The sequence below is a fragment of the Stenella coeruleoalba genome, assembly GCF_951394435.1.
Source record: "Stenella coeruleoalba genome assembly, chromosome: 14".
NCBI lineage: Eukaryota > Metazoa > Chordata > Mammalia > Artiodactyla > Delphinidae > Stenella > Stenella coeruleoalba.
The window spans coordinates 27607601-27633542 of NC_137160.1; the positions used below are offsets into that span (position 1 = coordinate 27607601).

Consider the following 25942-nt stretch of genomic DNA (forward strand, 5'->3'; position numbering starts at 1 on the left):
GTATTTATGTTTTTTTCTTTTAGGCTCTTCAATGTATATATATTATGGCTAGAAGATGAGAATTTTCAAAAAGGAGATACGTATATCCCTTCTCTGCCAAAGCATTATGATATTCACAGGCTAGCAAAAGTGATGCAGAATCAGCAGGTAAAACCATGGCAATGTCTCTCTGTAATTTGAATTGTTTACTTTTATAACCTAATGGTAAAACCACTTGTTGATACGGAAATCGGGTCACTGATATGGTCGTTGTTTTTGTGGTTTTGTCAACATATAAGTGATTTTTTTGTAGGAGTGTTTCCTTTTGAATCTCTGACCCCACTATGGCCTCACCTGAAGGCTTGAAGCTCATTCTGGGACCTTCTACAGCCTCGTAAACACAGCCTTTCTCTGACTGTATTCTTCCTTGTTTTAAATCGTCAGCAGCTGAACACTTTTAAGCAGTCATCTCTACTCCCATAAAACTGTGTAAGAATTTGTTAAGATTGTTAAGATTCATATGTTGTACAGAAAGTTAGTAGCATGGAGATAGGGAGTTCACCTTTGTTTGCCTTTGGAGATGACTTACTTGTAGCTATCACAGTTTTGGTTGCCCTTTTGGAGACACTCAATTCTAGTCTTCACATATCCTAATTTGTTCTCTCCCTGGTACCCAAGCAAAGATGTCTGTGGTCTTTCTTAGGCCAAAACTTCTGAGTTTTCGTTAAGCTTCTGTAGCTATCATTTGTGTGAGTGTGTGTGTGTGTGTGTGTGTGTGTGTGTGTGTATGTATGTAGGCATATCTCTTCTGTTCCAGTTTCTTTTTTCTAGGGGCTGAACTCTACTGGGCATTGACCCCCAACATTGGATGGGATTTAGGATCCTCTGAGACTTGAGAGACTTCAATTTGGGTCTTTAAACCTAGTTGCTTCCACACTGTATATACTATTTCATCTCTAGTAGATGTCTTTCACTTTCTTCTGTGTTCTTTGTCTTTCCTTCCTCTCTTTTCTTCTTTCTTCTTCCCTTCTTTCTGTGAGTATCTGTTGAATGCCTTTAAGGTGTCAGGCATCTAATAACAAAGACGAAAAGAAACTTGATGCAGTCTCTGCCTTTAAGGTGCTTACTGTCAGATGGGGGACTAAATTATTGCATCCAGTGATGAAGACTGTGGGGGTGGAATGCACAGGGTGCTGTGGAAACATGCACAAATGGCACCTGATTCAGACTGAGGCTGGAGTGTGACCTTTGAACTGAGCCCTAAAGGACAAACGGGAGTTCTCAGGTTGATAGGAAGACATGGTGATGTGGAGTGGCAGAGAGGATGTTACCAGCAGGACGTCTTTTTCCAAAGGCTTCGTTTGAAGAACTATTGAAATAGCAGGAGTAGTTAAATAAATGGATAAATTAAAAATATATTGAACTTTGTATCCTGTTCCATTGATCTATATTTCTGTTTTTGTGCCAGTACCATACTGTCTTGATTACTGTAGCTTTGTAGTATAGTCTGAAGTCAGGGTGCCTGATCCTCCAGCTCCATTTTTGTTCTCAAGATTGCTTTGGCTATTCGGGGTCTTTTGTGTTTCCATACAAATTGTGAAATTTTTTGTTCTAGTTCTGTGAAAAATGCCAGTGGTGGTTTGATAGGGATTGCATTGAATCTGTAGATTGCTTTGGATAGTAGAGTCATTTTCACAATGTTGATTCTTCCAATCCAAGAACATGGTATATCTCTCCATCTATTTGTATCATCTTTAATTTCTTTCATCAGTGTCTTATAATTTTCTGCATACAGGTCTTTTGTCTCCTTAGGTAGGTTTATTCCTAGATATTTTATTATTTTTGTTGCAATGGTAAATGGGAGTGTTTTCTTGATTTCACTTTCAGATTTTTCATCATTAGTGTATAGGAATGCCAGAGATTTCTGTGCATTAATTTTGTATCCTGCTACTTTACTAAATTCATTGATTAGCTCTAGTAGTTTTCTGGTAGCATCTTTAGGGTTCTTTATGTAGAGTATCATGTCATCTGCAAACAGTGACAGCATTACTTCTTCTTTTCCGATTTGGATTCCTTTTATTTCTTTTTCTTCTCTGATTTCTGTGGCTAAAACTTCCAAAACTATGTTGAATAATAGTGTTGAGAGTGGGCAAACTTGTCTTGTTCCTGATCTTAGTGGAAGTGCTTTCAGTTTTTCACCATTGAGGATGATGTTGGCTGTGGGTTTGTCATATATGGCATATGGCCTTTATTATGTTGAGGAAAGTTCCCTCTATGCCTACTTTCTGCAGGGTTTTTATCATAAATGGGTGTTGAATTTTGTCGAAAGCTTTCTCTGCATCTACTGAGATGATCATGTGGTTTTTCTCCTTCAATTTGTTAATATGGTGTATCACGTTGATTGATTTGCGTATGGTATTGGCACAAAAACAGAAGTATAGATCAATGGAACAGGATAGAAAGCCCAGAGATAAACCCACGCACATATGGTCACCTTATCTTTGATAAAGGAGGCAAGAATATACAGTAGAGAAAAGACAGCCTCTTCAATAAGTGGTGCTGGGAAAATTGGACAGGTACATGTAAAAGTATGAAATTAGAACACTCCCTAACACCATACACAGAAATAAACTCAAAATGGATTAAAGAACTAAATGTAAGGCCAGACACTATCAAACTCTTAGAGGAAAACATAGGCAGAACACTCTATGACATAAATCACAGCAAGACCCTTTTTGACCCCCCTCGTAGAGAAATGGAAATAAAAACAAAAATAAACAAATGGGACCTAATGAAACTTAAAAGCTTTTGCACAGCAAAGGAAACCATAAACAAGACCAAAAGGCAACCCTCAGAATGGGAGAAAATATTTGCAAATGAAGCAACTGACAAAGGATTAATCTCCAAGATTTACAAGCAGCTCATGTAGCTCAATAACAAAAAAACAAACAACCCAATCCAAAAATGGGCAGAAGACCTAAATAGACATTTCTCCAAAGAAGATATACAGATTGCCAACAAACACATGAAAGAGTGCTCAAAATCATTAATCATCAGGGAACTGCAAATCAAAACTGCAATGAGATATCATCTCACACCAGTCAGAATGGCCATCATCGAAAAATCTACAAACAGTAAATGCTGGAGAGGGTGTGGAGAAAAGGGAACCCTCTTGCACTGTTGGTAGGAATGTAAATTGATACAGCCACTATGGAGAACAGTATGGAGATTCCTTAAAAAACTAAAAATAGAACTACCATATGACCCAGCAGTCCCACTACTGGGCATATACCCTGAGGAAACCATAATTCAAAAGGAGTCATGTACCACAATGTTCATTGCAGCTCTATTTACAATAGCCAGGACATGGAAGCAACCTAAGTGTCCATCAACAGATGAATGGATAAAGAAGATGTGGCACATATATACAATGGAATATTACTCAGCCATAAAAAGAAATGAAATTGAGATATTTGTAGTGAGGTGGATGGACCTAGAGTCTGTCATACAGAGTGAAGTAAGTCAGAAAGAGTAAAACAAATACCGTATGATAACACATATATATGGAATCTAAGGAAAAAAAAAAGGTCATGAAGAACCTAGGGGTAAGACAGGAATAAAGACACAGACCTACTAGAGAATGGACTTGAGGATATGAAGAGGGGGAAGGATAAGCTGTGACAAAGTGAGAGAGTGGCATGGACATATATACACCACCAAAAGTAAAATAGATAGCTAGTGGGAAGCAGCCACATAGCACAGGGAGATCAGCTCCGTGGTTTGTGACCACCCAGAGGGGTGGGATAAGGAGGGTGGGATGGAGGGAGAAGCAAGAGGGAAGAGATATGGGAACGTGTGTATGTGTATAGCTATTTCACTTTGTTATAGAGCAGAAACTAACACACCATTGTAAAGCAATTATACTCCAATAAAGATGTTAAAAAAATTAAAAAAAATAAAATTAGCCTGTTCTTATAAAAAATATATATATATTGAAGAAGAATTAGTAGAATCAATAGGATTTTTCGATTAGGATTGATACAGTTGTAGGGCAGATTAGATAGTACAAGGACTTCCAAATTTGTAGTTTGGGAAGCTGCTGTTTACAGTACTTGGAAGAGGAAGTGCCTGAGGGGCTTCAAGGAGAGCTCTTATTAAAGAGTTGGTGGGGAGGGGATATACAGTTCTAGAGTTCAGGAATGGGATAGTGTAGGAAATGTGGGTGTAATGGTAATAGAGTATTTGGATTAAGAAGAGGACTGAAGATGGAACTCTGAGAAGTAACATTGAAAGGCACAGAGAAATAAGGCTGAGAATATAGGGCCAGAGAAATAGGAAAAATACACAGATAATCATGGTGTCCTGAAATCTTTTGAGTGCAGGTCCATACTCATCTCTTCTTTATACTCCACAACCCAAAGCCTTATCTGAGAATTTGCATGTAGTAGGTACTTGGTCAGTGTTTTAAAAAATTAATCATAGCTTTCTTGATTCTTTAATATTTATCTTGATTCCCTAGCATTTACACGGTTAATTGCTTTCCTTTTTTTTTTTTAAAGTCTTTGCTTGCCATTTGATTTTTAAAAAATTTTTATTATTAAAAATTTTTTTTTATTGGAGTATAGTTGTTTTAAAATGTTGTGTTAGTTTCTGCTGGCCATTTAATTTTATAGCTAGTATTTTGAATCAGTAATTCAGGTTCAGAGTTGTTCTGTCTTTTAGTGGTTTCTGAAACATCTCTGCTTACCCATTGTTAATTCTCAGTATTCTTTTCTAATTGTTAGCCTCTGTCAATAGTACTTTAGCACAGAGGTGGAGAAAGTGACATCCAGACCCCAATTAAAGGAGATACGTATACACAGTAGGAGCATCTGGTACAGCACCTCAAACAGTTTGGTACATCCAAGATCCAGGCTTGTGATCCGGATGACTTTGGTGTTTCTTCTCTGAGTCTGGAATGCCTTGTGCCATGATTGGTTTGGAAATAACGATTTAGGACTTCATGGGAGTGTGCTAATTGAGAAGCCTGAAATATTTTTACATTTATAGGTATCCTTTAGAGCACTCCAAATCAGAAAAAAAAAAAAAAAGAAAACCCTTGTCCACAAAGCCACAGTCCTTATCTGCTCATCAGCTATTACTGTTTGTAGTTTTTGGTGTTCATTGATAGTTGACTTTCTTTTTTACTAATGACAGTCCACCATTCTAATATATAGTCATCACCAGAGTGAAATATATGCCAGACATATATTTTATGCAAGACAAATATGCAAAATATGCACGACAGCTCACTGGAGAGTGGGAGGAAAATACTGGAATTTCTGTTTCTATTTTTTTTGGTCAATCATATCTATTTACTTATTTATTTTACCTTTTATAATGAAAAATTCAATCATACAGAAAAATAGAATAGTATAATAGACATGCCCTTCTCCCTCTGCCTGTATGTATCATGTGTCTAGTTTCACCTATAGCCAATCCAATCCCACCACCATGTTGGAGCTAATCCTAGAGGGCATTTGATACATATTTTAAAAGACGAAGATTAAAAAACATAACAGGGCTTCCCTGGTTGCGCAGTGGTTAAGAATCTGCCTGCCAATGCAAGGGACACAGGTTCAAGCCCTGGCCGGGGAAAATCCCACATGCCGCGGAGCACCTAAGCCCACGTGCCACAACAACTGAAGCCTGAGCGCCTAGAGCCCGTGCTCTGCAACAAGAGAAGCCACGACAATGAGAAGCCCACGCACCGCAACGAAGAGTAGCCCCCACTCACCGCAGCTATAGAAAGCCCGCGTGCAGCAATGAAGACCCAATATGGCCAAAAATAAATAAATAAATTTATTAAAAAAAATAATAACATAACCCAAGAGCATTTATATCTGAAATATATTAACAGTAATTTCTTAATATCAAATATCTAGACAGTGTTCAAATTTCCAGTGCTCTTACAAATGTCATAAAAGTTTTGTTTTTATTTACTTTTACAGTTTGTTTGAATCAGAGTCTGCATTTTGTAATTGGTTGATAGTTCTTATTAATCTGTTTAAATCTATAGGTCCTCCCCTTATCGTTTTTTTTAAATTGCAACTTATTTGTTGAAGAAACTGGGTAGTTTGTCCATAGCGCTTCCCCACAGCTTGGATTTTGCTGGTTATAACTTTGTGGTGTAGTTTAATATGTTGTTCTGTCCCCTGTATTTCCTGTAAGTTGGTATTGGGACCTAGGGCTTGATATAATCCAGATCCAATTATTTTCAATATATTTATTTTTTATCTCTTTAAAAATTTTTTTACCTATGTCTTATATTAGTTCAGTAGTATATGTATGTAATTTATAAATATACATTTAGTGAGGCTGTTGCAATAATTTTTTCCAGTCATGGTACACAGTCAAAAAGTTTTGAGATTCCTAAGGTTGTTAGACATTTTATTTTTAAATTTATTTATTTGGCCGCACCACGCGGCTTGCAGGACCTTAGTTCCCTGACCAGGGATTGAACCCGGGCCCTAGGCAGTTCAAGTGCCAAGTCATAACCACTGTACCGCCAGGGAATTCCCTAGAGTGCCCATTTTAAATGTGATTTATCCTAGTGCTTGGAGAGCCTGGAGTGGACCACCTCATGTTGAAACTTATGGGTTCACTTTAAAGTTAAATATACAGTTTTATATGTGAATATGTGATTCATCTCTGAAAGTTAAAGTCCTGTGGTTCCATTTTAGGACCTGTGGATGGAGTATTTGAACATGGAGCGCATACATTATGAGTTTCAGGAAACCATTAGTCTGTGGATGCAGGCCAAGCTTGAGTCCCATTCTACACCCTGCAGTTCGTCAGTGCCACTGGACTTCACTGATCCTTTGTTGGGTGAGTTGTGTGAGTGTGCATCAGACCCTTTGAATGAATGAGTGAGTGAATGAATGAGTGAATGAATGGGTGAGGGAGTGAATTGGAGCCATTGAGGGTTAAGGTTCACAAAGTGTACCCCTCAGTGAGAATTGCTTTTTTAGGAGTTCATTGTTAACTTGTTAACCACTTGGGGTTAGGTTATGCTTTGAATGAGAGAAATTCCAAAAACAGTGAGGACTTAAATAAGATAGGGATTTTTTTCCCATGTAAAAGAAGTCTGGAGGCAGGCAGTTCAGAGCAGTAGCTTTATGGCCTGAAAGCCTTCAAGGACCCGTGCACCTCCTACCTTGCTGTCTCACTGTGTTCACATCTGACATCCACTTATGGTTCAACGTGGCTGCTTAAGCTTAAGCTGTCACATTTGCATTCCATTCAGTGGGTAGGGAAGTCTCCCTCTTTTAAGGACTCTTTCAAGAAGCTGCTCATAGACTTTCCAGTTACATCTCATTGGCCCACACTGAGGCATGACTCTTGCCATGGAGTTTCCCCACAGTCTGGATGTTGCTAATTATACCTTTGTGGTATAGTTTAATGTTTTTCTGTCCCCTGTATTTCTTGTACATTGGTATTGGGAAAGTGATTATGTACTTTGTGGTTCATTTTCTGCATGATGCTTTAAAAAGATATTTTAATTGACTTACAACATGTAAAGTAGAAGCTAGAATTTAATTATTTGGGGTTTGCATTGAGCAGATAAGGAACCTGAAGTGTATGGTGGTTAGGTAACTTTCTGAAGTCACAAAGCTGGGGCTTTGAAGAGCAGGCTTCAGAGACCCTGCTCTTCACCACTTGTCTTATTTCTGGTGATCAGTACAGGTTGCAGTTCTAAATAAAGTTAAAGCCTAGATTTTTAAATAATTAGTTTCAGGTTTTTCTCAGATGAGAGCAGGTTAGATGATGATTATATCAAACGATGGAACTTGTGATTGTGATTGTAGGAAAAATTTCAGCAGCTCTTCATAGGTTATTGTATACTTACGACACCAACTTCTTTTTCTTAAATTTGTTGGCTTCGTAACTTTTTGTCAGTTGTGGTCCAGAGTTGTGATTATAGTTAAATATGCTCTGAATTCAGTTTTTTTCTGTCTTTTGTTTTGGATTTAAAGTACCACCCTTGATTTTTCTTTTGTAATAAGTTATATTGGGTTAGAAAAAGACCCTCCCCACCTCCCCCACCCCCATTTTCCTTTAGAGTCATGACCTAATGTTGCTTGAAAGAGACTTGAACATAGTCAGGAATCTTACCCTATGGTGAATATCCAGCTTTGTTACATTCTGTGCATAGAGTGGTAGTTCTAGTGGAAAAACCCCAGCTATAAGGGACAGTCCTGGACTTGACCTGTTTGGAATGTTAAATTCCATCTGTTTGGATTACAAACAATACAAGTTTTCTTATGCCAAGTAAAGTCATGGCTATTAAGTTTTCTTTAATTTTTCTTAACAAGAATAGAAAATTGAATGCTATATCTGGAATGAAATCGGAAATTCAGAGTAGTCCCTTAAGTACTTTGTTAACTTACTGACTTGAAATTCCTTTGACCTCTCCCGACCTCTGTTATCTTACATGGCAGCATTTTTCTTCATGTTCTTCAGTCCCTATGAGCTGTGTGGTATGTGGATAGCGTAGTGAAAAGAAAGGAAGGGAAGATAGGAATTTATTGGACACCTACTGTGTATTCAGCTGTGTAATAAGTGTAGGAATATAAACATTTAAGTTGGATTGACCAGTATGAGATCATGTGAAATCTAGTACAAAGTTGCATGGTACAGATTTACTGTTTTTTACCTTTATTTTTCTTATATGGTACATGATTTCTTATTTGTATTCGTAAATCAGTTTTTGAGTGAATGAACAAATGAATGAATGAATGACTGTATGGCTACATAAATATAAGTTCTGTAGGAGTTCATGCCCATGTCTTCATTCATTTTAACTCTACTACTCTCCACCCTCCTGTTCAAACCTTGGCCTAATGTAGGACTTTTCACTCAGCTTCATTCCATAATGCCCATTCCTCTTTCTCCTATTCCTATGAAGTTTATTTGGATGCCTGCATTAAACTCTTAACTGGGCTACCTGCCCCATTTCCCCAGTCCACTGTCCAGATGATAGCTACCATCTTTCTAAAGCTTGCTTCGAGTTATTCACTAGATCCCTTTTACACTAGTGTCAAGTCCAAACACCTTAGCATGTTATGCAAAGCTGTCTAGGGTGATACTTTAAGATTGTGAGCAGTAGGTCTTTAGCTATCATCAAGACTTTTTGAGGATAGGAATTCTATTTAATCATATCACATGCTCCTGAGCTCCCAGCTCCTGGGTAGAGTATTATTAGGCTGGTGGGTGATCCCTCAGAACTTGGAAGGAACAAAAGATAATTTTATTCATTTAGACCTCTGATGATTTAAACAACTATTCTTCAGATCTCTTAACATTCTTTATGAAGGTAACAGTTTAGTTTTGTAGTACATTATGACCTAGTAGTAGCCGTTATTCAGTAAATATGACTTAATTTTTTTTTCAGCTAAAGAAAGGGTTTTAAGTAACCTGCGGAAGCACGAAGACCCCCAACCTCCCCTTGTTCTGCAGCCAATGAGGCCTCCTGTGCCAGTTATTTCCTCAGCCTCGATCCTGAGTCAGAAGGACGCCATCCAGCTGGTACGCACAGACCTGAATCTGCTGCGGCAGCAGGCCAGGTAAGACACAAGCCCTCCAGGATCATGCTTCTGTGCTTGCTGCTTTGACAGCCTGATGAGTAGAGTAGCACCTAGAAGAGCTTCTTCAGTAGCCTCCTCACCACCAGGGTAATTTGACCAGACTGGCTCAGATGGTTACCTTAGTTAACCAAGTTGTGACAAGTCTTTTAATTTCATGTAGAAATTATGTGGTGCTTTCATGGCCTATATACATTGTACAGTTTCTTGTGGCATTTCCGAGTGGCAGCAGTGCCAGCTAAATTTTTTTCTTATGCTTTCCCTGAGGAAATCTGATCCTGGAAACATGGTGTTAAAAGGGAATGAAATGAGATTTACTCTCTTTTGTCACTGCTTTGCTCTCTAACTCTCCATATTCTTTTAAAAATTGACACAGATACTTGATCGAAGTGTGGGAAAGTCATTTTAGTATTTTGAGTTCACAGTGGATACAGAACGATCAACTGTATAAGGTTTTGATTGTACCTTGTGATCCTGTGAGGAGGAGTGCGTGTAGACTCTGTTTTATTTATAAAGTGAAAGAGTTTATCTTTGCAAAGCCCATGGGAATCAATCTCTTATTGGCCCTTTATCCCTTGGTTGTCTTTGGTTTAGTCGTGTATCGTATGTGTGTTGTTTGCACATGCAACACACAGGCCTCCTGCACATCACCGTAATAATCAATACAGTTAAAACAGTGTTGACACCCATGTAAACAACTAGCTTTTCATGTCTTCCACATCTCAGGTTGAGTTGCTAATATCTAAGAAGTCATTGGTACTTACAAATAAGGTACCCCTTTAGGATGATTAAATCAGGATGGAATTCTCATTTGTTCTTCTGCATTTAAGGGTTCATTTAAAAAAACGTTGATCTAACACAGATTCTAAATGGAGCTTTGTTTCTGGCTAAAAACTTGTCTTACTTTTCCTTCCTTTTTTAACTCTGACTGCCAGGGAGAGGGTTTGGGTGAGTCTTGGCACACACACCTTTGGTTTTTTGTTACTATGGAATTCTTGTGCCTTATCGTTCTCTAATGCAGGCTGGGGGTGACTGGAAGCCTTTATCACTTATCATAAAATCTTTCCTAAGACTTTTTTTTTTTCTAACCTACTGATGATGTTTTTCAGAACTGCAGCTCTTCGGGAATCTCAGCAGGTTGTGCTGGACAGTGAGCTGTTGGACACAATGCCCAAGCAGTATGTTAATCGAGAAGAACAGACCACACTGCATTTGGAGTGTAGAGGCAGTAGTGGCAAGAAGTGCCAAGGAGCTGGAGTTGTAACAGTTCAGGTAAGATTAAGATTAAGTGTCTTCATAATTCAGAGAGTTTCGTTTGAGTCCCTAATATTGGCATATCATTGAGAAAGACTGAAAGAAGTATTTAGTACATCATCCATGTCCCAAAACATTTAATAGTTCTGGGGAGAGTGAAGATACATACAAAGCTAATCACTTATTTCCGTAAGTGCTGATGAATCTTATAAGACAGATAGTCAGATAGAAATGAAAAGAAAAGGGGAATAATTGAGATGATTCTTGGAGAGAGGGGCTCAAACTAGTGTTAAAAGATTTTGGTGATGATACTTTGGATTCAGTTAGAAGGAATGTGGGAATGGGGTCACCATGACTTCACCTAGGGGTCAGTGGCTCAATCGATCTGTTTCAGTTGTTTTTTTTTGGGGGGGGCAGTGATTCATGTTGGAAAGGTTAGAACTCACATTGGAAGAGATCATCATGTGGGGGCGCTGGCTGAATGCTGTGGGTAGTGAGGAGCCACTGAAGACAAAGGTGGGAGGCACGTGTGAAAAGCAGATCAGTTGGGTGGAGCTTGCCAACAGGCCAAAGTTGGGTCTATGACATCGTAAGGACTTCAGAATGGAAGGTTAGCCTTAGCCAGTATGTCATGGCACTCACTTTATGCCAGGTAGAGTCTAAACACTTTACAGAACTTGTCTTATCCTCACCACAATACTATAAGGTGGGTATCTTTATTGTCTGTATTTTCCAGATGAAGAAATAGAGCATAGAGAGGTTAAGTTACATATCCGAGGTGACGCTGCCAGTGAGTGGCAAAACCAGGAAGGCCCAGGCGTTCCAGCTGCAGAGTGCATGCTCCTTAGTCACTGCATGGTACTCTTTCTGCAAGTGAATTCAGTATTCCGTGAGCTGGGAAAGAAATGGTTGGAGACAGGCGCTACCTGTTCCTTGACTAACTTGCACAAAAATAGCTTCTCTTTTTGTTAGCTTTTACAAATTGGGGTATTTATCTTACTGACTCTTGGTTGTCTTTCAAAAATTTCCCTTCTTTTTGTGCCAGTCCAAATTTTAACACTTCTAATGTATTTTTCATCAGTCTTTTCTAGGAGACTGTTTTCTTAAAATGTCTTCTTTGAAATAATTTTTTATACTCATATTTTTTATTACATTCAAATTTCATTTCTAATTTTTTTCAGCATAGTTGTATGCGTCTATTAAGAAATTTGGCCTGGAATGTGAGATGCCTAAATACTGAGATAATATCTTTGGCCGGGTACCTTATGAAGTTAATTTTCTTTTGGTGTGTTTTTATTCCCCCAGTTGCTAATGCTTTAGCAAGACTAAGGTAGAGGTATTTAAGAAGGATCACTTGCTAAAATAATAAAACAGGAAGAAAAGTTTGCCACCTGAGGGTGGAGTTTGAGTTGTGGGAAAAAGGCTGAAAATGTATCTAGTTATAATAAAAAAGGGACATTTTATTACCAATCTGTGTTTTTACAAATATGGTATTTTTCCATATTTTGAAATTACATATCTTTGTCAGGCTGTTAATTCTATATAGAGAAGGGAATTCTCCTAAAATGCATTTTTTAAGTGACTACTGAGATAAGTACAAAGAAATGTCTTTCCAATTCTGGCTAATAGCTTACTGTTTGAAGAGTTGTAAATATTTGCTGTCCCAGCCAAAGAACAGGTCTGATTGCTTGACCTCCTATTAAATTGCAGGGTCTTGCGGTGGAAAATACCACTAGGCAGACCTGGGAGCTTTAACTCTAAGCCTACCAGTGACCTGTCTTCTTTCCTTTTCAGAAAAAGGGATCATAGTCTTGATTTATCTGAACCCTTGAATTCAAATTTCTTTTATAACCTTTAGTTCATTAATTCTGAAATAAAAAGGTACACCTTTTCTAAAATACCTTCAAAATAATTTTGATTATTATTTTGAGGAGGGAGATCAGAAAGAAGATGATCTATGATAGGGATTAAAATGAATATGCCTTAGATTTTGCTTTTACAGACAACACAAAAAATACTTTTCAAAAGAAAAATTGGTAGATGTTAAGATTGCTTGAAGAAAGAAGTAAAATAACAAGAAAGGACACACAGCAAAAAAAGAGATTTTATAGAAGCTTAAAGAATTTGAAAAATAGCTGTGTTTTGTGGCCATAACCTCATTAGAAATATCCAAGTTTTCTTAAAGCACATTTTAATTTTCTGCTGGCCTTACTTGTTGCCCAGTGCCCTGACTTTCAGTTTAGGAAGTCCCGTCATTTGGAAAATCCAGAAGCTTGGGAACTCCCACTGATGGCTCCTAGAAGTATCAGTATCAACAGTACTACTCCAGCCATTATTTTGCCTAATGATGCAGATGTGCCAGGGGAATTAAAAATGTAAAGACAGCAAGCAACTTTCGTAGTCTGAGACTTAACTAGGATTTCTTTGGAAAATTATACAGTAATTGCGAATTCCAGCTGTCCTGGGCAGTATTTACTGGTTGATAACTTCTAGGAACTGAAGATAAAATTTTTTTTTGCTACTCACTAATGGCTAAGAGCAAAGTGGAGGAAAGTTAAAACTCTAGCTGCCATGAAGCTTGGGCTTATCTAAGCAAGTCAGTTAGGTTTGCTCTGATTTATTTATTTATTTATTTTGCGGTACGCGGGCGTCTCACTGTTGTGGCCTCTCCTGTTGCGGAGCACAGGCTCTGGACGCGCAGGCTCAGCGGCCATGGCTCACGGGCCTAGCCGCTCCGCGGCATGTGGGATCTTCCCAGACCGGGGCACGAACCCGTGTCCCCTGCATCGTCAGGCGGACTCTCAACCACTGCACCACCAGGGAAGCCCCTGCTCTGATTTTTTGTTAAAGATTGTACTTGAGTCTAATGCTGTCCATTACACAAATGGATGACTTTAGTTTGTAGGAAGAGAGGTGTTTGTCAGGGGTAGGGAAGGTGAGTTCTGAGTGTTTATGGCTCATCAAGAAACTGTCACTGGGAGACAGTGTTCCTGAAGAAGGTAGATTGTGTTATTCTTACAATGTAAAACTATAGCCCCTCTATATACGGGTGTCCAGTGACCACCTCATGGTTGTGATTAGTAGTGTTGATCCTGTTTGACATCATTCTATCATCTGGTGATGCTGGACATCATGAGGCCTCTTCCAGATTCCTCAGATCTCCAGCCACTTCTCAGTTTCCTCCAGGGTTCCTCAACGCTTGGATTGCTGGTTGTGCTTGGTTCTACTCCTGATTCCCTTCTTCACTGTGATGCCAGCTGCTTTTGCCTTTTGTCTGTGCTGGAGTACTTAATCTGGGGTTTGTGAAGGGTCTGTAGTGGGCCAGAGAAGACCCTGAAAGTGTATAGAAATTTTTTTTTCCTGGAGAGTTCATAGATTCAGTCGATCCTCAACAGTCCCTGACCCCGGAAGGGTCAGTCCATATGTTGATGACTCCTGTTCTGTTTGTCTAGTCCAGAATTCTCTCTTGAGTTCCAGGTCTAGACTTCTTGCTTACTTAACATTCTATGAATGTCCCATAGATACCTCAAACTCCGTAGGTCCTAAACTAATCTCATCTTTACCTGTCAAACCTGTTTTTTCTGTAATTCCACTTACCTGGGCTCCCAAGATGGAGACCGAGGCATCAGTATCCACATTCTCCCCCCACCCCCCCCCCATATTTCCTATCTAGTCGCTTTCCAAGTCATACTCGTTCTGCCTTTGAAATGCCTTTAAATGTATGCCTTTCTCTGTTTGTATTGCCATTGCCCTATGGTCGGCCCACATCACTTCTCCCCTGAACTAATACAGCAGTCTTCCTGTCCATAGTCTTTCTATCTAGGTCATTTTCCACCATTCATCTTTTTAAATACAAATCTGATCACATTTCCGGGCTAAAAACCCACGTTGGTTCTCTAGTGTCTAAAAGGAGTATGTCTTTTTGGACCCTCCATAATCTGTTCTTAATCTTTCTCTAGCAACATCATTTACCCTCTCTCCCACTCCCCAAACCTTCTATTTTCTAGCAATTTAGACCTTTTCTGTTCTGCAAACATGACATGCCTTTGTTCTTAGCATATGCTGTTATTTGTTCTCCCCCACTCATTTCTGAGCTTCTGCTCATCCCTTCATTCCTTGGTTCAGGCAGCATCTTTTCTTGAGGTCTTTCTTGACTCCTCTAGTCAAACTGAGATATTCCCTCCTCTTATCGCAGCTTGAGCATAAATGCTGTTGTAGTTACCTGCTGTTTTTCCTACCAGACTGTAACCTCTTTGGGAATAGAGCTCCTGTCCTTATTCATCTGTATTACCAGCAGCACCTAGAATGGCTCTTGGCACATGATAGGTACCCTTTAACACCCCTGACTCAGTCATTGAGAGCCACAAGCACACCACTTGTTAGACTGCATTACAGCTTGTTTTGTGTTATGGTTACTTCTGTAGGCTTTAACAGATTTTGAGTTACCTGAGGGCCAGGATCTTGTCTTTTTCATGTTTATGTTGTCAGTGCTTCACACAGTCAGTGTCACAAAATGGATGTGTTTGAAGGAATGAACGATGGATACATACTCTTCATAATAATCTCCCTGAAGATATTCTCTGGCTATGGAAGACATGGAAGTTGGAACTTTTTCCTACTAGAAATTGGCAGTCATTTTTGATCCTGCTTACCTTTGGCCAATTTAATGCTTAATTGACCAGTTTACTGCTTTCCATACAAAATCCTGACTTAAATACCACACACTGCTCCACTTACCTTTTTACTCTAATACAAGTGTCTCCTGGGCATTCGATCTTGGAAAGCGGTAAGGCTGGTCATACTTCAGTGCACTACCTTATTTCTCAGCCCTGTTCAGAGTATTTCTTATCCCTTGCTTGGGCACTCTCACATTCCAGGTAATCTGCTAGGGGCTTTGCTTACGTTTTTCACTTAGCTTCACAGAATGAGGAAGAGAAAGCAGGTTCAGAGAGACTCAGAGACTTGTCAAACTCACACAGCTATTACGTGGCTCAGTTGGAATTCAAGCCCGCATCTATTTAAATTCAAGAGTTGTGCTTTTCCATTCAATATTGGGAAATGGCCAGGCCATTTGCTTTGGCTCTTTCAGCTCTGATTTTTGAAAACTAGCTGATCATGACAGTCAAATCTCATTTGAATTAACATGTGTACCCCTTTCTTTCTGAGTTAGTGCGGTAGGAGTGCTTCTTTTTCAGTGATTAGAGAATTCCTGGATTGGATGAATTTTTAAAATCAACTTCATGGAAAATAATTTTATATTTCAAGTGTGAATTTTAAGTTCTAAAATTAAAACATGTTAAGCGTATTTTAAATATAAATTTCAATGGCTCTTTTGTAAAGATTTCAAATTATATCATGAAAATATCTTATTGCTTAGTAGAATTTTTCTGTGAGGGAAAGCCCTGGAAATTTCCAGCCATCTGCAAATGTTTGAACTATGTATAGCTTGTTTGGGGTATACAAAAGCCAAAGATATTTTCTGGGAAGTGAGACGTGCCTCTTCTGTGGTCGCCTCTCCTAACAGAAGCCTCTAATAATTTGGTGATATTCCCTGAGGATATGAGGTGATTTATAATAGGGTTCCTTTTGTTGTTCTTTGGTATTGTGGGGCATGTTTGCTGGACCCAGGACTGATTTATTATCATGTGAAAAATTGCTCATTCCTAGAAATGAAAGATGGAAAAGACCCCTGAGGGCCTCACATTATTTTAACAACTTACTGAAGCACATGCTTTGTGCAACTTTTGTATTTCTTTGTCTACTTATAGTGACTCAAGGGGACGGGCTTCCAGCATGCTGCTTTGTTCTATTGTCTGCAGCTTCTTGTAATTATGAGCCGGTAGTCATTCAATCTCTCTCACCTCCCCTCTAGTAAGAAAAGAAAACTTTTAACAGTGGTAGGAAACAAAAATAAGTAGACTAGGAAATTATGATAATTTTGGGGTTTTTTTGTGAGAAAGTTTAAACTTTCCTAAACTAGTTGATTTTCTTTTATTCTTCAGCATCAGTAGTTTCTACAACATGGGGTAGCAGTTTTAAAGTTCAAGTTACAAAGTGATTTTAGTCTTGTCTCTCTGCGTTTCCCAGTCAAGTGAGCCTCTCTTTTTTATTACCCATTGTCTTTCCACTTCCCTTCATTCTTACTGTCTTCCTTCCTCCTCTCAGATTCTTTCTTTTCCTCTCTTTGATGCTTTCTCTCCAGGTCAGCCAAGGGCTGTGACTCTCAAAGACCCAGTTTAACTGTACTTGGTGAAATATTGGGCAAAAAAGCTGACTGCACATACTCCTGATCACATTTTGGGCTATTAAACATTGGCCTGTTATTTCAAAGATTTGAAATAAAATATTTGTATTGATTCATTATGTGGTTTAATGGAAGTAATTTACTTTTTTAAATCTTTTGTTTCTCCAGTAGTAAAAATTGAAGTAATTGTTAACATTATATGCTCTTGGATATTCACTTTTATGCCTTTTTTTAAAAAAATTAAATAATACTTTATTGCGAAAAAATGCTAAGCATCTTTTATGCCTTTTGATTCATAGTAACAGCCTATTTTTTCTGTAAAACAAGAAGTTTTATAAAGATTTTTAACACAACATTGGTGAGTTTTGTTGAAGAAACTGATTATCATGATCATAAAAGTAGGGGCTCAACATGCCATCTATCATAGTTGTGCTGCACTGGGCTGCTGTGTAAAGCAAAACAAGCAGGACCATTGCCCTTCATGAGCTTTTGATCTGGAATTTACGAAAATAATTCTGGCAGGGATATAAGGGATTCATTTGAGCAAGTTTGTGAATTAAGTAATTACATTATTTATAAACAAAGGATACCTGTAATCACTGCAGTGGTGGCTGAGGCCCGGGTTTGGACAGGTGCATATAAAGGAAAATGTAGACTCTACTGCTCACCCAAGTGATTGGGGAAGACTATGTGAAGAGAATGTAGGATTTAACATTCCTGCTTTCTAAATGGTCTGGTCTCTTCAGCATTTCCTGCCATCCTGCAAGATAAGTCCAAATTCCCTAACCTGCATTAAAGGTATCTCTAAGACAGGCCCCTCTGCTCCCAATCTGATTGCACTGCCCTCTTCAGCCCTGACCCCCTACTTAGTTGAGCTCCTCTTGGCTGTCCCTCTGTCCTGTCTCCCACAACTGCTACATTGTGTTGCAACCTGGGCCTAGGATGTTCTCTGTATCTGTCCACAGGCAAAAAAGGACATTAAAAATGTACATACAAAGCAGTTATCATATAGGTCACCATCAATTAATTAGAGAAAGGAATATTAACAACTCCCTCAAATAGGAAAGACATAATCTTAAATAAAGTATAGTTTTAAAAAAATTGAAATAAATTTAGTTTTTTTTTTTAAAGCTCAATAAATTCTTCTTATGTTTCACATCTTTACTGAGAACCAATACAAATTTTATCGAAGACCGGCTTTTAGGAACCACTGAATTAGTCAGTTGTGCTTTCCTAGGCACGCAACTGGTGTGGGCACTCCTTGTATTTTATCTTATTTTTGGTGTTTCTTTTATAAGTATATATCTTTTCTTCCTTTCAAAATGGCAGTTGTTTTATTAAAAGATTTGTGTCATCCTCTTTTTATGTTTGGTGCAGATGAAACGTGCAGCCACAGTGTCTTGAGTCAAATTATATGTGCTTCTGGATTGGGAGAACAAAGAGGGGTTATGGTTATGGGGAGGGATGGCCAACAGAGGGGGGCTTGATGTGCTTCAAGAGAAGCCCCAGTGGTGGAAGACACTGAGTTTATTTTTGATCAGAATTGGAGCATTGAAGCACGAGTGATGTAGAACATAGCCTACAAAAGGATCTGAACCAGCAATGAACAAGTTTGATTCTTCATGAAAAGCCTGAGATTCCCGTATAGGTTTTTGACGGTTTTTTCCCCATCCTTCTCAGGTTCAGCTGAGAGTTTTGAGTTACAATATTAGTTGTAATAATATTCTCTTTATCGAATACCCAGGATATTTTTAATAAAATATCTGCTCTAGAAAGCTGTAGGGGCAAATAAGTCTGTTGACCACTTTAACTTCTGTTAGTTTGAAGGTTTGCATAAGAATGAAGCAATAAGCCAACAGCTTCATGTTTTGCGAAAAGAAGTGAAGCACTTGCAAGCCGAAGCTGCTAAACCACCATCACTTAATATTGTGGAAGCCGCTGTGCATGCCGAAAACTTGATTACGTAAGTTTTGAGGGCATTATAATTTAAAATACTATTTGTTATTACTGACAGTAATCATACATGCTGCTATACCCACCAGTCACCCACTAATTAGTACAGGGATCAGCAGGCTTTGGGCCAAATCTGACCTGCCATCTATTTTTTTTTTTTTTTTGCGGTATGTGGGCCTCTCACTGTTGTGGCCTCTCCCGTTGCGGAGCACAGGCTCCGGACGCGCAGGCTCAGCAGCCATGGCTCACGGGCCCAGCCGCTCCACAGCATGTGGGATCCTCCCGGACCGGGGCACGAACCCACATCCCCTGCATTGGCAGGCGGACTCCCAACCACTGCGCCACCAGGGAAGCCCTGCCATCTATTTTTATAAGGAAAGTTTTATTGTGACATAGCCATGCCCATTTATTTACTTAATGTGTATGGCTTTTATGCTACAATGGCAGAATTGAGTGTAGTGACAATTTATAGCCCATAAAGCATAAAATATTTATTATCTGGCCCTTTGTGGAATAATTTTGCTGACCCTTGAATTAGGAGGTGATACATTACATTAGAATTCAATCACGGAGAGATGTAGTGCTTAAGTTTTATATTAAAGTCACATTTACCCAGGAAGTCATCATTGTCCATTCAGATTATTGAGCAAAGTAGGCAGTGGAATTGCTCAGGGGAACTAGGGCTCTCAGGTGTAGTTGCCAACCTGAATTTGACCATTGTGGTTTCTCTTAGAGCTCTCCTTTTTCTTCCCAAAGCCACCAGGACATTACCTGGGAAAGGGGAGGTTGACTCTGCCTTTTACTGCAGAGGTGACTGCACGTTCTAGTACCAGCAGCTAATCCCCCAGTAGATTAGGATGGTAGTGTGGACAGGGGAATTGAGACCTTTCGTGGGTTGGATTGGGGCTGGGGGTCTGGGAAGAAGGAGGAGATAAGGTGAACAAGAGGTTGATGTTTCTTTTGCTAGGAAAGAAACTCAAAACAGAGTGAGAATTAGAAGAGATATCTTTTATTCTAGGATCTTATTCTATACAAAAATCTTTTTCTTCAACCTAAGTCAGTATTTTGGATATTAAAATTTAGGGAAATCAAGGTTCTTGTGTTTAAAAATATGTATTTATATTATAATACATGAAATTGAGTAATAAATTATGAATTACATACAATTATGAAAATATTTAATGTTAATAAAGGCTGAATTTTTTCCCCCCAGGAGGACATAAAATCACTTCTGTGTATTGAAAAGTTATTGGGTCAAGTTAGAAGCTGTCCTGTGAAATATTTCTAAAGTGGCATTCATATGGGGCTCTGAGGACTCTTAAGAATACTGCCTGAGAAATGTAGAGTATCAGGGAAACACTGTGGGTCTGGATTCTCTTACTGTAGACCAATAGCCTTACCTACATTTTCCCACAGGGCCTTAGTGAATGCCTACCAGTCACACCCCACCCCTGGGGTTCAGAAGGTTGGCATCAGCCTCTTCTTTACTGTTGTGGATTATGTCAGCGATGAGACCCAGCGTCATCCTCCCACAAGGCAGTTCTTTACTTCATGCATTGAGATCTTGGGACAGGTAAGGTTATCCTGTGTTTTTAGCCTTATTTACATATGATGAGTCCCTACAGTGTCCTCATCAGATATAGGCATGGTTGACTCCAAACTTATATTATAGGTTCAGAGTCTTACCTAAGTCAGGAGCCCCTTTGAATTGTTGACTTCTCAAGATGTCGTTAGAATTGTTGGTATGGAATTCTGCTTTTCATACAAGAGATATTAAATTATTAATATATGTAAGTCTCTGGGGAGACATCATATTCTATCTTATGCTGTTTCTGGTAACAGTGGTATTACCAAAGCTCTTTATTGTTTATAAAATTCTCTTTGATTCATTATTTTATTTCACCCTCACAGTGACTCTGTGTGATTGATAGCATTCCCATCTTAAAGATGAGAAAACTGGTCTCTAAAAGATTAAGTGACTTGCCTAAGGAGTACAGCTGGTGAGTGCTGGAGCTGAGAGTGACCCCAGGTCTTCTGACTCAACATTCCATGCTTGCCCACCTGTCCATTGCTGCCCCCCAGTTGCTAGTCACCATTTATTTACTTATTTGACTTACTGTTAAATATATGGATATTTAACAAGGGCAAGGGCATTATATCCATGCAGATTATGAAGTGTGTCATAAAAGCAAGAAATGCCACTTGCTGGAAAACATATAAATACTAATTAATCATGTACTCTCACCCAAATTCAATTAAATAAGTACCTATTTATTGGATACTTTTAGGGAGGTGATACTGAGCAGATATTAAAATAGATGTTTTAGAATAGATTTTTGCCTGATTATAAAATTGTTGAGTGCTTATTGTAAGCAATACTGACAGCATAAAAAGTATAAAGAGGGGGCGGAGTCAAGATGGTGTTCTAGGAGGATGTGGAATTTGCGTCTCCTTACAACTAGGGCACCTACCAGGCACCAGAGGGGGACCATGGACACCTAAGGGGACGGGAGGAAGCCCCAGTGACTGGGTAGGACATGGGACGTGGGGGGAGTGCAGGGGGAGGAGAAGTGGAGGTGGGACGGGAGTGGTGTCCCTGAGGGGTGGCTGGGGGAGGGGAAAGGGGGGAATTGGGGAATGATTGGGAGGGCAGAGGATCTAAAGGGAGCATGACCAGGTTTCCCCTGCCCACTTAGGTCCCCAGGAACCTGCTGAGATCCCGGGCCTGATCTTCTGCTCACCTAGGCCCCCTCCAGCCACACGGGTCCTGAGGGAGTGAGAGGGAGGGAAGGGGGAGCAAAAGTAAAGGCCAGACCTCCGGGACCGGCATCCCTGAGGGGTGACTGGGGGAGGGGAGGAGTTCCTACACCCAGTGGGACCCACCCACGGTTAGGGGTCCAGTGGCGATGGGGGCCACCCTGGGGGAGATGGTGGGGGAGGGGCATGAAGGAATGGAAGGGAACGGGACCAGCGCTTTCCCTGTCCACTTAGGCACCGGGAAGCCTGTTGGGCTCCCGGGCCTAATCCTCTTGCCCTCGGAGCCTCCCTCCTGCTGTGCAGAGCCCAAGCCCTGCCCCTACACCCCCACCCAGGACCCCACCTCTACACTCGGAGAAGCCCTTCAATGCTCTGGGCCTAAACTCCACCCACACACCCTCACCCAGGGCCCCACCTACAAACCCCAGAACTCCACACTCCACAGGCCCTCCTTTTCACGTGCTGCCTCTCCCCTTCTGCGCAGGTCCTAAGCAGAGGCCCCGCCCCACGCTTGAATGTCGCCCCACCTAGGCCCCACCCCCAAGGCCTTTTCTGGCTGCATGGATCCTGAGCCTAGGCCCCGCCCCATGCTCAAACGTCATGTCCCACCTGTCTAGGTCCCGCCCCACCCTAAACCCCACCCCTGCCTAAATTCCACCCCGCCTAAACTCTGCCCCCATAGCCAAGGCTTTTTTTTTTTTTTTTCCTTTTTTCCTCTTTTAGATTGGGGTTCTGTTGATTCTTTTATATTCTTATTTTTCCTAATCTTTCATTTTTCTATTTTTCTTTTATTCTTTATACTTTGTTATTCTCTCCTTTGGCTTGTTTCCCCCCTACCCCCTGCCCCTGCCCTTCTTTTTTTTTTTAGTTTTTTTTCTTCTTTCTTCTGTTGTGGTTTTATTTTACCTTGTTGCAGTTGTTTCAGTTATAGTTTTATTTTTCCTAATATAATTTTTGTCTTTCTAATTCTGTTTTGTTTTTGATTCTTTGACATTGTACTGCTCCTATTTTTCTTTTTTACTGCTCCACGAAGCTTGTGGGATCTTGGTTCCCAGGCTGGAGGTCAGGCCCGAGCTCCTGTGATGGGAGCTCCAAGTCCAAACCACTGGACTAACAGAGAACCTCAGACCTCAGGGAATATCAATCGGGGTGAGGCCTCATGGAGGTCCTCATCTCAGCACCAAGACCCAGCTCTATCCAACTGTCTGCAAACTCCAGTACTGGACGTCTCAGGCCAAACAACCAATAAGACAGGAATACAGCACCACCCATCAAAAAAAAAAAAAAAACAACAAATAAATATGTTACAGATGAAGGAGCAGGGTAAAAACCTACAAGACCAAATAAATGAAGATGAAATAGGTAACCTACCAGAAAAAGAATTCAGAGTAATGATAGTAAAGGTGATCCAAAATCTTGGAAACAGAATGGAGAAAATATAAGAAACATTTAACAAGGACCTAGAAGAACTAAAGAGCAAACAATCAATGATGAACAACACAATTACTGAAGTTAAAAATACTCTAGAAGGAATCAATAACAGAATAACTGAGGCAGACGAACAGATAAGTGAGCTGGAAGATAAAATGGTGGAAATAACTGCCAGGGAACAGAATAAAGAAAAAAGAATGAAAAGAGTTGAGGACGGTCTCAGAGACCTCTGGGACAGCATCAAACGCACCAACATTCGAATTATAGGGGTCCCAGAAGAAGAAGAGAAAAAGAAAGGGTCTGAGAAAATATTTGACGAGATTATAGTTGAAAATTTCCCTAACATGGGAAAGGAAATAGTCAATGAAGTCCAGGAAGCACAGAGTCCCATACAGGATAAACCCAAAGAGAAACACACCGAGACACATATTAATCAAGCTATCAAAAATTAAATACAAAGAAAAAATATTAAAAGCAGCAAGGGAAGAGCAACAAATAACATACAAGGGAATCCCCATAAGGTTAACAGCAGATCTTTCAGCAGAAACTCTGCAAGCAAGAAGGGAGTGGCAGGACATATTTAAAGTGATGAAAGGGAAAAACCTACAACCAAGATTACTCCACCCAGCAAGGATCTCATTCAGATTTGATGGAGAAATTAAAACCTTTACAGATAAGCAAAAGCTAAGAGAATTCAGCACCACCAAACCAGCTTTACAACAAATGCTAAAGGAACTTCTCTAGGCAAGAAACACAAGAGAAAGAAAAGACCTACAAAAACAAACCCAGAACAATTAAGAAAATGGTAATAGGAACATACATATTGCTAATTACCTTAAATGTAAGTGGATTAAATGCTCCAACCAAAAGACATAGACTGTATGAATGGATACAAAAGCAAGACCTGTACATATGCTGTCTACAAGAGACCCACTTCAGACCTAGGGACACATACAGACTGAAAGTGAGGGGATGGAAAAAGATATTCCATGCAAATGGAAATCAAAAGAAAGCTGAGTAGCAATTCTCATATCAGGCCAAACGGACTTTAAAATAAAGACTATTACAAGAGACAAAGAAGGACATTACATAATGATCAAGGGATGAATTCAAGAAGAAGATATAACAATTGTAAATAGTTATGCACCCAACATAGTAGCACCTCAATACATAAGGCAAATGCTAACAGCCATAAGAGGGGAAATCAACAGTAACACAATCATAGTAGGGGACTTTAACACCCAACTTTCAGCAATGGACAGATCATCCAAAATGAAAACAAATAAGGAAACACAAGCTTGAAATGACACATTAAAGAAGATGGACTTAATTGATATTTATAGGACATTCCATCCAAAAACAAAAGAATACACTTTCTTCTCAAGTACTCATGGAACGTTCTCCAGGATAGACCATATCTTGGGTCACAAATGAAGCCTTGGTAAATTTAATAAAATTGAAATCGTATCAGGTATCTTTTCTGACCACAATGCTCTGAGACTAGATATCAATTACAGGAAAAAAACTGTAAAAAATACAAACACAGGGAGGCTATACAATATGCTACTAAATAACCAAGCAATCACTGAAGAAATCAAAGAGGAAATCAAAAATTACCTAGAGACAAATGACAACGAAAACACGACGACCTAAAACCAATGGGATGCAGCAAAAGCAGTTCTAAGAGGGAAGTTTATAGCAATACAGTGGTACCTTGAGACACAAGAAAAATCTCAAAACAACCTAACCTTACACCTAAAGCAATCAGAGAAAGAAGAACCAAAAAAAACCCAAAGTTATCAGAAGGAAAGAAATCATAAAGATCAGATCAGAAATACATGAAAAACAAATGAAGGAAACAGTAGCAAAGATCAATAAAACTAAAAGCTGGTTCTTTGAGAAGATTAACAAAATTGATAAACCATTAGCCAGACTCATCAAGAAAAAAGGGAGAAGACTCAAATCAGTAGAATTAGAAATGAAAAAGGAGAAGTAACAACTGACACTGCAGAAATACAAAGGATCATGAGAGATTACTACAAGCAACTATCTGCCAATAAAACGGACAACCTGGAAGAAATGGACAAATTCTTAGAAAAGCACAACCTTCTGAGACTGAACCAGGAAGAAATAGAAAATATAAACAGACCAATCACAAGCACTGAAATTGAAACTGTGATTAAAAATCTTCCAACAAACAAAAGTCCAGGACCAGATGGCTTCACAGACAAATTCTATCAAACATTTAGAGAAGATCTAACACCTATCCTTCTCAAACTCTTCCAAAATATAGCAGAAGGAGGAACACTCCCAAACTCATTCTATGAGGCCACCATCACCCTGTTACCAAAACCAGACAAAGATGTTGCATAAAAGGAAAACTGCAGGGGCTTCCCTGGTGGCGCAGTGGTTGAGAGTCCGCCTGCTGACGCAGGGGATGCGGGTTCGTGCCCCGGTCCGAGAGGATCCCACATGCCGTGGAGCAGCTGGGCCTGTGAGCCATGGCCACTGAGCCTGTGCGTCCGGTGCCTGTGCTCCGCAACGGGAGAGGCCGCAACAGTGAGAGGCCCGCGTACCACAAAAAAAAAAAAAAAAAAAGGAAAACTGCAGGCCAATATCTCTGAACATAGGTGTAGAAATCCTCAACAAAATATTAGCAAACAGAATTCAACAGCACATTAAAAGGATCAAACACCATGAT

At 39.6% G+C, this 25942-nt stretch overlaps 1 protein-coding gene across 4 annotated transcripts in view; it reads left to right on the top strand.

Annotated features, from left to right (window-relative positions):
* The window catches only part of EPG5 (ectopic P-granules 5 autophagy tethering factor), a 134357-nt gene that overhangs the window by 67392 nt on the left and 41023 nt on the right, over nt 1-25942 (top strand). For all 4 annotated transcript variants that reach the window (XM_079941983.1, XM_079941984.1, XM_079941985.1 and 1 more), the window contains exons 24-29: nt 24-147; nt 6702-6846; nt 9413-9584; nt 10712-10874; nt 18921-19063; nt 20470-20626. In XM_079941983.1, coding sequence (XP_079798109.1) covers nt 24-147; nt 6702-6846; nt 9413-9584; nt 10712-10874; nt 18921-19063; nt 20470-20626 — 904 coding nt within the window. The remainder of the gene's footprint in view (nt 1-23; nt 148-6701; nt 6847-9412; nt 9585-10711; nt 10875-18920; nt 19064-20469; nt 20627-25942) is intronic.